The sequence below is a fragment of the Poecilia latipinna genome, unplaced genomic scaffold (genome assembly GCF_001443285.1).
Source record: "Poecilia latipinna isolate Pla-1442-1.1 unplaced genomic scaffold, P_latipinna-1.0 Scaffold1124, whole genome shotgun sequence".
NCBI classification, from domain to species: Eukaryota; Metazoa; Chordata; class Actinopteri; order Cyprinodontiformes; family Poeciliidae; genus Poecilia; species Poecilia latipinna.
In genome coordinates, this window is record NW_015113740.1 from 102,198 (window position 1) to 119,232 (window position 17,035).

The following is a 17,035-nucleotide window of genomic DNA, read 5'->3' on the forward strand; positions in this document are numbered from 1 at the left end:
TAAGTCTTAAAAAAATTTTTTCAAGGTGCTTTTACCTTAAATTTTTGACCGAAAAAAAAATGGAAAAAAAAAAAAAAAAAAAAAAAAAAAACTAAATATTTAACTCAAAGTCACCCGCATATAAAATGAATACAACTTTGGCATTTTATCTTCCAACATAAATGGAAGCACACAAGACAAAATGAATTTCAGTCCAGCGCCTTATCTCCATGGCCTCCACAGTGATGCTAAAAACACATTTTTTTTTTTTCTGTCATAAAATAAATACAAGTGTGCTTAGAGCCACATTTTATGCTATAAATATTTTGCATGCATAGATGCTGTCTTTGGACTACATGCATCCATTTTTGATGCGTGTCTGCATTTGAGTGTGAGCATTGCATTTGTCTTTGCATGCAATTATGTGGGTACATGGATATTTGTGTGGGAATGCATGTGTCAGCAGGCTATCGGTGGAGCAGAGCAGAGCAGCGGACATAAAACAGATAACAGCGTTACTGCCCATTTTCCAGCACATTACCAGCAGCAGGGCCTGATGGGAGCCTATAATGAAGGGTCCTGCCTTGGCCAAGTCATGGGTGAGTACAGTCCAAACTCTGTGCATCTATCCTTTTCTCGGTTTCTCCCTCCTTTCCCTGTTTCCTCTGCTCCCTTCCTCCTACAGTGCATCCCCTGAGGCTTGTGATCCTGTCTGTCCTTTTACTCCGCTTGTTTGCCCTTTCTGTTATCTTTCTCCTGCCTCCCCTCTCTAGCCACACATGCACCTCTACCTTCTCCTCATCTCCATCACCTTGTGTATCTCCTCCCATGACCCATGTATTTTCCAACGTTTTGGCAGCCTCACCAACTTGATTCATTCCCTCCTTCCTTCCTCTTTCTGTAGCTACTCCCCTGGGTACCAACCCTGACAACCTGGACCACATGGAAGTTGGCAGAGGCACAGACAGGGTCCACACATCTTTACACACTGTACGGCTCTCTAGTACTCCTAGCTCACAACCACACAGTGGTCTGTGGGGACTTTGCGTCATATTTGACCTGTGTTTCACTCCTCATGGCAGGGAAATTGTCTGCATGTGCATGCATGTGTGCAAAAGAGAGAGAGAAAAAAAAGTGTTCCAAGGATACCCATGACAATGGCTTATGGCCAGGGGCCTAATCTGTTCCCGCACCACTAACTTACTCATACTTCATGACTGCATGGTTAAATTAAAGGCAGGTGAATGCTTGAGGAATTGGGGCCAACCTCTTGCTTCCCGCTGAAATGAGACAAATTACAGCCTTTTCTTATGTAGCTTTAGTCAAGCCAATTTAGATCTACTGGCACAAACTCTCTCCTTTTATGGAATTTGACTTTAACTCAGATTAACACTGAGAGTTTAATACAATTTTCACTTGAAGCAATAAAAAAAAAAAAAAAAAAAAAAAAAAAAAAAAAAAAAAAAAAAAAATTTTTCTCGGTTTTCAAATCCAAAGCCAATGTATGGTGTCGCACAAATAAATTCCCAGATGAATAACATTGGAATCTGTTTCAATCTCCCACAGCTGAGTATTTAACTGGGGGCAGAGTCATAGAGCAGAATAACTATTCAGACCCAGTAATCACAGCAGTGCTTACAATTAAGCACTGAAATAATTTGGAGGCTTTTAAATTATAGTGGTGCTTAAAGGTTTTTTTTTCACTCCTCATTAACAAAAAGATCTCTCAAAAAATATACTAATATAATTTGGATAATGAACATAGGTTCTAATGTTCAACAAAATGGTACAGCATAAAACTTTACTGTGAATTGCTACAGTAAAACAAAACAACAAACTGCAACGTATGTAACTTGTATATTGTTACTTATGCACACTTTACCCTGTCATGCCCAACACAAAATTTAGTTTAATAGTTTTTTGGGGGTTTTTTATAAATTAAAATCTGAAATGTGTAGATACACATTTTCTACTCTGAATCTCTGAAATAAACTTTAATGCCACCACTTACTTTCAAAAGTCAATTAATTTCCAAACAGAGCCCACTTTGGAGCAAAGTAACTTCACAAAAACCCCAGCTGTTCTTTAAAAGACTCAGACATTAGTTACCAAACAGCCACAAGAGGGGGTTCTGGTGGGATGAGGCAAAGTGGTGACAGCAGTAACTGTGTGAATGTGCTTTTTTTTTTTTTTTACTCCTCTGAACATACAGCCACTCTGTAATGGTTTAGATCAAAGCACACTAATGTGTCAGAATGGCCCAGTTAAAGTCCAAACTGCAAATTTTGTGAGAATATTTGCCTTTAAAATTGATGTTAAAAGATGCACTCCGTGCAGGTAGACTGAAATTAAGCAATTTTGCAAATACATTGTTAAACTTTTTTTTTTCCCCTAGATTTGTAAATTTAGTCGAGGCTTAATATACCAAAAGATTTGTAGAAATTACAGCAGACGCTACAAAGTTGACTCAGGTAGAATAAATACAAATGACCACCCAACATTTTTAATTTACATTTGTACAAAAAAACATATTACAGCCATGCAAAACTTTCCTTCCATTTCAAAATTATGAATTATTTTATGCTAATCGGCCCCGAAAAAGTACCTTGACGTTTTGTGACAAATGTGACAAAATAAACGTGAAGGTTCAACCTGTAAGAACAACTTCATGTTCATTTGTTTGGGGATCTGATCAAAAGAAAGTGTTCTCCTTTTCTCTTTATGGCAATTCATTGTGTTTGCAAAATGTAGCTAATGATATACAAGCTACAAATGTACAATGTTCTTTAAAGATATCAAGCATTTAATCCGATACATCCCTCAAAAATGCCGCCCTATTTCTAAAGGTAATGAAAACACTGAGCAACAAATTGAAAAATCTCTGTGTGACACCTTGTTAGATATACTTGTCGGCGTGTATTTACCTCTGTCTGTGTCATACAGGAAGACAAATCGGTTCCAGTCATAGTGGTCGAGCAGGGACAGCAGAGCTCCTCTGATGGACGGCCTCAGCTGCAGCGTGAACTGTCCCTCTCCCTCGGTGGGAAAGCTGGGCGTCACCAGGCTGATGTGCAGGGCTCCACAAAACGACGTCAACGTGTTCACCGACCGCTTGTCGTAAAGGCCAAAGATGGCAAAGACCCCCCTCGAGTACTGTGAACAAACTAATGTGGTGAAGGACGAGAATAAAGGGGGGGAGACGGGGAAGGATATGGGGATGAAAATGGAAAATTGGATGAAATTGGAAAAGAACAAGGGAAAATTAAGGAAACTGAAATTGAAAGTTTACTGGGTGACACAAATTAAAGAGGGAAAACAGAAATACTTTTAAAAAACTTCTTTTGATTTTGTAAATGAGTTCTGCAGGAAAAAAAAAAAAAGACCAAGAGGGGGAGAATTCAGAACACATGGGTCTTAATTAAATTCGCTCTGTGGAATATGTTTAAATATGCCAACCATTTTAATGAGCTACCACTTCAGCTTGTGTCAGCCCTACACCACCTCCTCTTTCCTAATTAGACCCACAAACTGCATATTTTGAAAACTGTATGTGCCTGAAATTCAAAAGTACCTTTTTAACCTCGACAGAAGTTGAAACGGCATCAATCAAATCCGTCTCAGACATAGATAAAACGGATTCAAGCCACCATAAGGAAAATCTCATCTGCCTCACAACATCACACACATACAGAAATAGTAATAAAAAAAAGAAAGTCTAAGCTCAAACATTTGCACATGCATGTGTTGAAATCTAAGAAGCCCACAAGCCAGCACATTTCAGACTTTGATTAAAATAAAAAAAAGCTGCCCTCATCAACAAGAACTAACTGACTTATCTGCATCTGCAGTCATTAAAGAAATTAGAGTCAAATATCTAACCCTGCTTGAAGCTAAATGTCCTCAGGATCTATCTTGAACACAAGCAGACTTGAAGATGCAAAACCCCCATGACAGAACCACAAGCAAGTTTTAAAGATTGGGTCATTTGGTAAAGAAAATAGGAAAACAAAACAATTAAAAACTTTTCACTTAATGAAAAAGGTTAGCCTTTTAAATTAGAACTGTAAAATCTGGGAACGTGGTCTTAAAAGGTGCCTGCTTTTTAATTTCCATAATGTTATTTTTCACCACAGTCATAAAGGGCCGCACTTATCAATTCAGGCAGCTTATTTTTTGTTGCTGAACTCTGACTTCGTCCTGCATTATAATTTACTCGCTTCCCGGTGATACGTCATCAAGGAGTAAACACCAAGACAGAAAGACTGCAGGCTGTGCTTTTAGCAACGACTGCACGACTCCAAAAGCTCTGTTTTTTTTTTTTTTCCCATTTTCTTTTTTAATCTTTTTGTAGATTGCATCATCTGTATCCCTAGATCCTTTCTTCTGTTTTTAAGGCAGACTCCCTTCATCCTCTCTTTCAGCTTCCCACCATCCACTCTCTCATCTCTTCTCTCCCTCTCTCTCTTCCTCCCTCCCTCCCTCCTTTTTCTCCTTCTCCTTCTCCTCCTGGGACTGAGAGTAATTCCATTATCAGCTATAAGCCTCAGTGGGGGTAAACACTGAGGGAAATGCAGCTTTGACGGTTCGGCTTGTGGCAATTAAACAAAGCCATGGCCTCTGCACCCGGCCGCCGATAAGGCAGGGATTTAGTCTTAGATTATGACAGGAGCTAAATGTCTTCAATTCAGAGAACTTGCATATGAGCTGTACTCAGCATGCGTCATTCAGCTACTGCTGAGTCATGCCATCCTAAGTGACTTTCATGTTGGTTTCTACAAAGACTCTGCATGTCTCTTAATGTTTCCGAGGATAAGAGAGACAGGTGAACAGATGAGACTGAAAGGTGTTAATTTTTCACAGATAAAGCAGTGATTTACTTCAGACTTATTAGAGGAAGTAAATTATAATACGCCGATTAAAATTAAAAAAGTCTAAATTTAAAATGACAGTGCAAAGGATTAACGCTGACAACCAGCAGGGACATATAATTATGCTAAAGCAGTTGGGAGAAATTATACTTCTTTATTTTTGATAGCAGCCACCTAGTGAAAACGGCCGTCTAGTAGAAATGAACATCATTTGAAGACAAAAGATTATCAATATACACGCACCAGCCACTTTATTAGATAAAATGGGCTAACACATTCAGCTATTCAGTCACATCACAACAACTCAAAATGTTAGGATCCAACAAAATTCCTGCTGTTTTCGAATTCCAAATCTAAATTGCAGAGCCTTTGAACAATCACCACTTTTCAGGGATTTATTTGTGTCTGTCAGTACGAATATGTAGATTATTTTGTCTTGATGATTCTCTTTCTTTTGCAAGTCACATTGAGATGTTGGTGAAAGAGCTTAAGTTGTAACTTCCTTTTTGAATAAAGTCCTCTTTGTCTTTTAAATCCAACAAGGGGTTTGTCGCTGCTTGTTCCGCCTGTCCTGGATTATGGTGATTTCATTTATATGCTCTCTTCTTCTCCGAGACACGCTTTGGATACTGTTTACCACACGGTTAAGGGATTTATTACATACTTTAAAAACTCACACACCATTGTTTGTGATATGCTTCTGTTTGATGGTCTGACTTGTGTACTAATGAAGTGAAGCATTGATATGTTAATAGTGAGTCTATTTTGGGACATTTGTCTTCATTTTTTTCAGGTCTACATTTATCAGAAAATTCTGGTGGTTGTAGTGTTTTGGTCCCAGGATATAATTGTTTTCTCTTTAGTCAAATCCTTGATTCTCCCATGTCAGTCATTCAGAAGTACCTCAACACCTGCTCCTGCAATGTGTCGCCTATTTACCCAAAGTTCGGCCTTGGAGCTTTAGTCCTCAACTGAGCCTCTCTATGTCTCCTCTAGCTCCTCCAGACTAGCAGTAGCAGCAATTAGCAAACACCTGGTGGAACTGCGAGTCTGCCGAGCTTTTCATGCAAGCTCCTTCTCAGCTCAGTGTTTTTGGAATAAAAAAAATGCCTTCATCAAAAGTAAACTGCATCAGCAAATGACATGGAGAAGCATTATTGTGATGACACGCTAAAAGGAGGGAGTGTCAGAAGGGGCAGAATGTTCTTAAAGAGATAGAGGCTAATTTCAAGGATACAGCTATAAATCAAAATTTCATTTAAACTCTTCTTGATATAGTATTTTTATAACAACTGAAGGTAACATGGTGACTTGATTGTGCTATAAAATGGCACTATTGGTCTGACCATTTAATAGCAGGAAACAAAGGCTACAGTTCAAATAACCTCATCAAAGGTGGAGTACACAGACAGAAAATAATGTCGTCTTGTCCACCGAGATGAAATTGCATGTGACTTAATCAGTGGTTTAATCTCAGAACATCACACAACAGGTTTTAAACATTTTGTTCCAGAAAGAAAAGACACTGGGTCTGTTTAGTCTGTTACAAAACTGTATGTTATTTCTTTTTTTTTATGTTTAAATATGACTTACTACAACAAACATAGCAAGTAAAAGAAATGTACTGAACACAAAAAAAATGTTTCCTCACAGCAAGCTCCGTCTTAATATATGCAGTGCAGAGACACCCCTCAAAACTGCAAGAACAATATCTCACTTTATCAGTACAGAAATAAGTCCGAGATGACATTTTTAAATCAACACAAGTTCAGTGAATGCCTAACTTCAGCAATCACTGAACTATTGCTGTGTTAGATTTGTCTCTGAATTTGGAGAGCTGAGCTGGAAATGACGCCATATCTGAGATGAGACCACTCATTTGAGACCCAAAAAACTGTAAGATCTGACATTCGAATGTATTAACAGCCTATCCCAACAACAAGGCATTTATCTCCATTTAATGATTTCAAACACAAAAGGAACATGTTCATAGTTCAATACTTTAAGTGCCACAATTGGAGTCCAACTCCGGTCAGCTCAAATAACAAAAATTATAACTTTTGTCAAAGGAGAGTGAAGGGCCCAGGCAAGTAGGGCTGAGAGATTTCTTTGGATTAGCACAAGCGTCCTTCACAAAAATCAACCACAGGGACATCATGCTCAAAATAAATTATTCAGAATATATGGTAATGGTTAAGTTATGAAAGTCCCAGGCTTGATCTGGGAGATATATCTATGCTCTGTTGCCACCCTGCAGACTCAAATTGCAAGTGCCAAGTCAGTCAAAGTTTTGAAATCAGGGAACATTTCTCCAATTGAAGTGATGAGAAGTACTAAACAGAGGGGTGCATACAGAGAACTGAGTTCTGCATGACGGGTTCCTAGTTGGTGGGGTTTTGTGAATTAGACAGTTGTGTAAACTCCTTTTGTCATGTATGTTTTGAGAGAGCTGACTCATTAAAGGACTGCACAGTCCTTTAACGAGTCAGGATGTGATTGAATATTGCTGCATTGCAAAGCTGTTATTGGAAAAAAATATTACATCATCCTCTGTTCTTAAAGTTCTGCAGTTGGTTTATGTCATCATTTCACTCCAACACCATTTGAAAAGAAAAAGAAAAGAAACAAACGATTTTGTGGATTTATTATTAATCGGAAAGGAAAAGAACTTAATTCCATTGACTCAAGAAAATACAAAGTTTGACTTGAATTCCTTTGACCTTGATGCAATTAATAACTGATGTCGTAAACCGTTTGTTTTATCAGCCCCCTGGGTCTCCATTAAAGCCATCTCTGACAGCCTAAACCCCACTCCTCATTTTTAAACCACACCACCACTGACTGAGCCTGCAGTCTAAACAATCAAACAAAACACAGTCTTTCCTTAGGTCTTTTTGAATCACCTCCACTTTTCTTAACTCCCAAATCTTGGCTTTGCATTCCAAACACTCTCATTCCTTTTTTTTTTTTTTACTTCCACCATCTCCCCTTATGATCTACGTCTCTATGGGACTGTCACTTTACAACCCTGTCTACTAACACCAGGCTGCCGCAAGGCTGGAATGTGCCAGACAGTGGCGTCATTATAATAAAACGTGCACTAAGCTTGGTTCATAAAGCTTTAATGAGAGAAGGGGACCAGCGGCATGGTGCATCATCACTACAGTAAAAACACTGGACACAATGGGTCTTGTGGGACTTTCTTCTACCTTGTGTAGTCTCCTACTTGCTTTTTCTTGCTGCATCATGTGTACGGTGATCATTTTTAAGGTGTTCCTGATTGTTCACTCTTTCTGTCAAGCAGTTAAACTGGTAGCATGCATTCTTTATATGACTGCATAGTCAACCTGTGTTCACAACTCAGGTCTTTGGTTTATCGTGAAATTTCTGTACAACTCATGCATCTCAACATGTTTCCACGTTACAGAGCAATAATTTGACTATGATTGTTGATCAAGTACAGTACCAAGATAAAACTATTTCACCACTTGTGTAACATCTGAAATGTTACACAAGAGAGTGTGTAACATTATAATATCCGACAAAGATTACCTGAGCTAACGAAAAAAGCAGGTTTGGAATACCAGCTAAACAAACCTGGAAGAATGTGAAAATACAATCCCTATACTCCCTAGAACATTTTGGGAATTTAAACAACTTCACCAACCAAATCTAAGCCCGATTACTCCCAAGACAGTTAAGAAATCACCTGAACAGAACATCTTTGATCAAATGAAATAGGTTAAAAAATTCTTAAAAAGCAGTATGCCATGTTGAAATCTCAAGAAATTCCAGCTCAGAGAAGAAACAAAGTATGATTGACAACTATACCTTGCAGGTACGATTCCAGCTTCCACATGTCAAATCTATGTAGCTCTGCTGATCTGTGTGTCAGTGTATGAATGTGGGTGCAGATGAGTGAATGTGTCTATAGTGTGAAGTGTATTGGTCAGTATGAGAAGAGGCATTATGCTAATTTGGTCCATTTAAAATGTATACATCTAGAAATGGTTACAAAACCATTCCAAAGGTATGTGAGTGGTAAGCTGTGAACTTTCTCAGTGGCCAGAATTGCAGTTCTCAGTTGCCTCATTTAAAGTCAGCGTGAAACGAATAATTTTTATTTAAGGGGAAATTATTGATATTTCTTTTATGATCTGAAACATTTAGTTGTGAGAAAAAAAAAAAAAAAACTCAAAAGATATACTTTGCTTTCCCACCAGCCTTCTTCAATTTTGGTTCTTATGCGTTTAGAGATTTGTATTTTCTCCACATGACAGAATGAAAACACACAGAGATTAACCTGCTGTTGATTAAACTGTCAGCACATATCAACACAGCTCAGCACCAAAAGTTCTGCACACACATCGCTCGCAGTCACCTACGACAGCATTCATGGGCATAATCAGCTCCTCTTCATCATATGCAAACAACTTCCACACTTTCTGTCCTGATGCTGCAGTTGTTTTTCTTCTGTTAGTCTGAATAACAGCCCTGTAGCAGACAAATTATCCAGACAGCTTGCACGGCAAAATACTGTGAGCGCTCTCGCCACCAGAAGGCAAAGGCAAAAATAAAGAATGCATCATTATAAATGAGGGTTACAAGCCAATTTAAAAGCCACAAAGTGTTTTTTGTTGTTGTTGCAGTGGTCAGAAAGACCTACAGTGCAGCACAGTAAAACTTGGAGGGGGTGTGGCAAACATAAACGGCAGTAATGACCTTTAATGGGCAATATAATTAGATGAAAATCTACTGCCCACCGCCTCATTCACTGTTCAGTCTGTTTCCAGTTGTAGACTCTTCAGTGGAAAGGTCTTGTGCATAAATTTTATGCAGTGCTGCAAGACAGTGTGTAACCATTCTTCCACCAAAAAGCAAGTGTGCTGCAGTCAACATATATATATATATATATATATTTTCTATAATTAAGCTATAACCATTCATTATCTTATCTCCACAATCATTGAATAAGGTAAATATGGAATACAAAACTTAACATACAACATTCTTGTCATATTTTCAAATATTATTTTAGAATTGTATGTAGTAATTATTTAAGTAATGCAATTGTTACAAATATATATTTTTTTTAAACTGTCACTTATCTTGATACCTATAAAAGTGCATCTAAATGTAAATTTGATATGGGCCTAAATGTGAAGAAATTATTCAAATTTTAAGCAACATTCTCTGTCACATACAACATAATCCAACCTAAACAGTTGCCATGCCAAGGTGAGTGAACATAGCACTAAACATAAACTCCATAGTGTTTTTTATGTGTACCACATGTTGTGTCAGAGCTCTGAAACTATCATTTTGTAACCTGTCCCAAAAACATGTAGGTAGCCTGGACTGTAAAGAGATCACATCACGCATGGCACAGTACCAAGGATGGTGATGTGAGAGTGTTAAATAATTTAAGTCATGTTATTTCATATTCCATAAAAATGTGACAAATATGTAGCAATCCAAGAAATAATTGTGCTTATTTCTCTTTAGGAGGAAACTCATGGAGAATGGTGCTAATTACAAGTCAAAAACTCTCCTGGGTAATTGGTAGCTAAATATAAATTTGTTTGCTCAATTTTTTTTTCAGCTCCTCCTCATCTTAAAATTAGCTGGGGAAAAAAATCATATTTTTATCAGTTCTTTCCAGAGGGAATTGAGAAAACCTCTAGAGGTGCTGGTAACAGCTAGCCAGTTAGCCAGCGATAGCTATAAGTTATACAAGTTAAGTCAAATATATTGGTGCATGTATTTAGTTTGTACCAAGTATCATATTTAAGTGGCACAAAACTGCACATCTTAACAGTAATAACATAAGCAAATCATAAGAAACCTTTCTACTGTTTGTCAGAACTAATAAGTTATTTTTCGTCATATATGCAGAATTAACTTAAATCGGCTTTTTTTGGGACAAAATAACATAATGTTATGAAAAATGAAGCATGGATGTTTAGAGTTGGAGTTTTGGACAGATAATGTCCCGGGATTACATTTCGAATGAATTCAGGGTTTTTCTTTTGTACAATATCATCACTATTCAACAACATTTGACTGCAATCTCAGCTACTTTGTGTACACTTTATGTCAGCTTTTTTTTTTTTTTTTTTTTTACGTTTTTTTCAACTTTGCACATGAAACCAATTATAACTTGGCGAGCTACAGTCCAGACACAAAGAAAACGTTGAAAAAATGATGATGTTTTCGGGAGATTCTTTATCTCCTGAAAAGAATCTTAAAACATCCATCATTGATTTCCATCACTCATAACAGTTTGTAGGTAGGATGCCCATTTTAAACTGATCAATGCAAGCCAAACTAATATAAAAAACACAAGACAAAAATCACAGGACTCTTCTACTGGCAGAGGCAGCGTCACTTAGGCGATGCAATATCAAGACAAAAACAAACCCAGGAGATCAATAGGATCTAGCAGAGAGCACAGCCATTTTATAGATTTCATTTTTGCTCAACATGACACAATGGAATTCCTGCTAGTGCAGCCACCTAGATGTTAGAGCGGTCATTTGATCAAATATGACGCTTATTATGAGTAAAACAAAAATAAACAGAAAACAATGAAATCCAAGCTTGCTTGCAAATAAGTTATTTGGAGCCTTGTACATATTCTCCATCACTACATGCTTTATTGTCTTAACCCAGAAAGCAATCTTATGATGTCAAACTAGAAGGCTGAGAATCAACTATTTCAAGAGGCAATGTTACAACACGAACAAAATCAAAAGATAAGATCAAAAAACAATATAAACACATAAAGCTTTTAACAGCTGCAAGAAGCAGGGATTAACTTCTACAGGTAGGAAAACCGTTTCCAAAATCTAGTTAGGATTAGTTTTAATGTGTGCTGTTGAATCAACCTTAAATCATAGCAGGTTAATATACTTAGAGTTTTTAAAAACACACAAAAATGCATAATTTTTTTTTTTTATATGAAAATGTTTAGGCTGCGGCTTTATGTGAAATGTGTCACCGTTCGATTGCCGAGGATTTATAACGGACATCAGTTCTCCTGCGTTCTCATCAGCAGCTTTACAAAGACAACATAAAAGATGAAGCTCGACAATCTGGTAGCAGCTTTTGGCCTCTGTATGAAATCATATCAGGCTCTCTCTTCTAGAACATAGTTTACAAGATAACACAACCACAAATAGTTCATAAACAGGGTCGTGATTATTGGGAATAATAGAGCACAGTGTGCGCTGTTGGTTTGTGTGTTTCTGGTTCGCTGTGCTTGTGAGCGAGACCATTTATCCCGCGGTCTGCTTCCTTCTCTTGTCCATCACGGTCAGACTTCTCTTTCTCCTCCCTCTTTCACTAAACAGCCCCAAGCAGAGATGGAACTGAGGCATTGCTTCTTCTCAAGAATAAACGAAAGAAAAATGTTGAGGGGAAACGGAAGAGAGCTGTTCCAGAATCCACAAGGGAATCTGAGAGCAACAACAGTCTGCCAAGCAGACTTTTACTTGAAAGAAGAAAAGGTAATATAAAGCCAGAGAATGTGAGACAACTACCCCTGAGGTTAGCAAGACCACCTGGAAACACGTTTTTAAATGTGCTCAAAGCTCTTTTACATGTGTTGAGGCTTAAGTCGTGAAATGGTTTCGCATACACACACTCAGGATCATCAGCTTCAGCTAAATCATGCACAGAAATGACTCCAGGGATATTCCGACAATGTCTTTTTTTAGCTTCGGTTTTTCAGCACAGGGTTGAATATCAGGTCAGAAGTCGGGGCATAAACAGGAAAAATGCTTCTGGGTGCAACTGCTGTGATTCACTCTTTGTCCCCCGTATTTAGATCTTTGCTCTTCTTCAGGACAACCATTTGAGCTTCCAGCTGTTAAAGTCCTAATTTCATCAGGATGAAATTAAGATTGTTACCTAGGAGAGGCCTACACAGCCTTTGCTGTCGTCGCAGTCAGTGGGTGTAGTGATGCTGGCTGATGTGCAGCTGCCTTTGTTTTGCCTCCATATAACAGGCGAGACAGATTATCGACAATTAGCAAAGCTATTAAATTCTAATTTGATGATCGTTTTAAAGTAATATCATTTGGCTTTCCTGGGATGAGTGTAACAATCAAAAAGTATGATAAACATATACGCCTGGGGTAACAGCTTTAACAAACTAGTCTTTGTACTGATTAAACCGTTGGAGATACAAATTGGTTTAGCACTTGGATCCTTCCACCACACTCCACCGAAATATTTGAATGTTTTTTTTTTTCTTTATTAATACAAACAAGTGTTTGTTTGGCACATTTGACAAGACAAAAGAGGATTCTTACAGATGCATTTTTGCTTACATTTTGTGAAGAAGGAAGTTATCTTCAGACCGCTTTTTTAAAGTAAAAGCGGAGGTTGGAAAGTAACAAACAGGATTTACACAAGGCATCATGGGTAATAGGACTAAGGTGAGTAGTCAAGGCACTTTGTTAAAAACTAAAATGTGCGTGTAAAACAGAGATTTGAGAGCTTTCTATGAAAAAGTTAGGCAATTTTGAAAGTCTTTGTAAAAGTATGGATAACTTAAAAATAAATCCTCTTTTGCCATAAATATAAAATGAGGAAAACGTCTAATGACCCGACAGTTGAATAATAACATGTTCTGAGTTTTAATGAATTTGATGAGATGTCCAGTCTTGCATATTTAAAAACAACAACTTCAAAACCTAATTCTTTGGCATTTGCATTGTATAAGCTACTTACCCGTGCATGTGCACAAGGATTCGGGAGAAAATGGGAAGCAAGGCAATTACATGCCAATGGTTATGTGTGTTGTAGCTTATTGCATCACTGCTAAATGAGCCATGGAATCTGACCAATCAGCACTTTTAACCCTTTTTTATTTTAGGTTTTGAGCAAATAAACATATTCTGGTAACATCCCATTAATATCTTATATTCATTTCTTTAGGTTCAGCAAATTATCAGGGCCAATATGGCAGAAATCTTATTTCTCCATCAAAAAGGCAAGGAAGGAGCACAAACAAAACTGACGACTCTTCATACAGTACACATGTGTCCAAGTTCAGTATATATGTTGCACATGAGTCTAAATTTCTGTGATGTTTGAAAGCGTCACGGTTTTTTTTTTTTTTAAGTGAGAAGCAAAAGTGTTGGCACCATAGAGTTTGCCTGTTGCATCTATTTGGTGCCTTGCAAAAAAGTATTAAAGGATCGGATGCCTGTGCACATGTGAAAGGTTTGTTACAGGATGTGAGCCACACCAAAAGCCCAGGTCAAGCCAAAGAAGAGAACCTCTGACTCATTTAGGTGTCAGAGATTCAACACAACGCACCTGCTTCCCAGGATAAGTCAAATATTAGCTACATTTTGTCCCAAAGTGTTTTACCTGTATTTATTATTTATTTCGCTGTATGTAGCCAATTTATAGTATAGAACTTTAGATTTGTGTCTGTATGCAAGAAGAGCAGGTATTTTAGCACATATTGGCCAAATATCAGGAAAATTATTTCTTGAAAGTAATGCATCAATTATAATCCTATTCTGTAATTGTTGCTGTGTGATTTCTGTAAAATAGCAGATAAATTGTCTTATAGAAGATAAATGTCCATAAACAACAATTAGGTTAATTTGTCAAACTGTGCATGGCTGTTTTTTCTATCTGTATCTATGATGCCATGCTATGGACTGGCGACCTGTCCAAGGTGTACCCCACCTCTCACCTAATGACTACTCGAAATAGACACCAGCTACCCTGCATTCAGACAATGGATGGACGGACAACAGGATAGCTATTAGTCATGCAGTCTATAAATCTTAGCTGTATGGAGCCACGGCAAGAAGAAAGTGTCCGCACTCCAGCTACACTTTCAGCTCCTCCAACTACTCTCTGCAGGGATGTCTGAAGTATTGCAGCTGGAGTACTAAGTCAGAATCACCTTTACTGTTTGTATTACTGCATTACAGAAATGCAGTGATAAATATAAAAAAATGACAGATTTGAATGAGCTCCTAACTTGTAGTTCTTTAATAATTATACTGTATACCTATTTCATATTTGTAATATTATATTTCTGTTCAAATTAAGTGAGTGTTGTGCCAGTAGGAGTCTAATTTGTCTATGAATAGCTATAAATAATTGCTTAGGCCAATGATTAGGAAAACCCAAAACTCCTCCTCTCCCTGCTGAATCTGAAATTTGATTAATAAAGTGAATTGTGGAATCAAATGGTTAAACTGGCCTCCTCCTTCAAAGCTGGACGTGCATAAGATCAGAGATTAATAAAAGAAACTCTTAAGTTTCTAAATATCTTGGCCTTTAAGAAGTAAAACCTGCTTTCTGTAACATGGTCTTAAGACATTTGTCTAGATATTGTACTGTATCTAAAAAAAAAAAAAAATGTCTCCAAGACCTTTAGTCACTGTAGTTACTGAGGCATGTTATTAAGCTTGTAATATCAAACTTGGCATAAACGCTCCGGGCAAAATTGTGGTCCAGAACATATCTGCTCACAGCATGATCTACCAATCAGACATGCATGCACACATGGATTTACACACCCGCAGCCACACAGTGCACTGCATAATACTGACAATGTGCTGCAGTAGCTTTCCCCCCACCGACAAGGTCTGGAATAGCAGAGATAAAAGATAGGAGGGAGGGGGGGATGAGAAAGAAAAGAGAAAAGATAAAAGAGAACGAAAGAAGGAAAGTGCATGTCACCTGTCAAAGTGCTTTGCTGGGCACCCCTAGGACACAACCTTTTAAACAGGGATAATATGTGTGTGTGAATCAGAGACAGAGAGAGAGAGAGAGGGAGAGAAATGGAGAGAGAGCGAGTGAGTGTGTGGGACAGAGATGTGACAGCAAGGCTTTTTACTCCAGTCATCTTTAAGCACTACTAACAGTAGCTAAAACCCTCTGGGCCTGTCCAGTATGAACATACTCATTCATCACATGCACACACAAACACACACACACACATGATATCAAAACCATTCATCACAGTGGTCAGACTAAGAGGTACAAGAGAAAAAAAGGGAGGGAGGAGCTTGCACAGAGCTGCTTTCTGTTGCTGACACTCTCAATGTATCTTGTAATGTCCTGTTTTTATTTGCCTTGTAGTGTTGTGGCTGTACTAAATCCCTTAAATATTCTCACCTCCTTAATTTCACACTCTGGTGCAACAACCCCGGGTGCAAAAAGCTATTTCGAAGAACATGGTTTACTTATAGGTGGTTTTAAAGTGGCTAGTTCTTTTCTCAAAATGCCTCAGTGTGATCACTCCTTAAACGTACCTGCCAAAACATGATAAGCGTTCTGCTTAGCAAATACGCAGAAAGTTATCTGGGTCAACGAAACAACTTCACTGAAGTACGCATCTAGCCCAGTGCTTAAGAATATGAAAGTATATAAAGCTAATTAAATCACAATGATAATTTTCTACGGCTAAACATGATGTGCTTTGGAAAATTAACACAGTTGTTTACTTCCAGATTTGAAGCATCCATCCATCCATTACCTAAACACACTTATCCATGCAGGGTGGTGAGGGGGGGATGGTGCCCGTCTCCAGCAGTCATCGGGCGAGAGGCAAACTACACCCTGGAGAGGTCACCAGTCCATTGCAGGGCAACACAGAGACAGAAGGGACAAAGAACCATGCATGCACTCAATCACACCAATGCACACTTTTAGAGAGATCAATCAACCTAGCAGCCATGCTTTCAGACTGTGGGAGGAAGCATGACCTCACATGCACATGGAGAATATGCAAACGTCATATAGAAAGTCCCCAGACTGGGATTTGAACCAACGACCATCTTGCTGAAAGGCAAAAGTGTTACCAAGGGTACCACTGCGCAGCCCTTATTTTGAAGGTAACTTTTTATTCTTTTTATCCATGGTACACATGGCTCTGACCACTTTTCCAAATATATTGTTCCATTTTATAGCACAATCAAGTAACTATGTTAACTTCCGTAGTTAGGAAATTGCTGATATGGGAGATTAAATAATTTCTCAAACAGGCATGAAAGGGTCAACACTCAGGGTATGTTTTTGATGAAGGAATAAAATTATAACATGATCTAAAGCTAAAACATAAATAAATAATCAATCTTACTATAATCCCCCCCCCCCCCCCCCTCCCCCCCTTTCCCCCATAAACAGATAAAAAAACAAATAGTCTATTT

The 17,035-nt window shown here is 38.0% G+C and overlaps 1 protein-coding gene across 7 annotated transcripts in view; it reads right to left on the bottom strand.

Annotated features, from left to right (window-relative positions):
• LOC106959835 (glutamate receptor 4) overlaps window positions 1-17,035 on the bottom strand; it is a 134,884-nt gene that overhangs the window by 79,888 nt on the left and 37,961 nt on the right. For all 7 annotated transcript variants that reach the window (XM_015052645.1, XM_015052644.1, XM_015052647.1 and 4 more), the window contains exon 3: window positions 2,904-3,143. In XM_015052645.1, coding sequence (XP_014908131.1) covers window positions 2,904-3,143 — 240 coding nt within the window. The remainder of the gene's footprint in view (window positions 1-2,903; window positions 3,144-17,035) is intronic.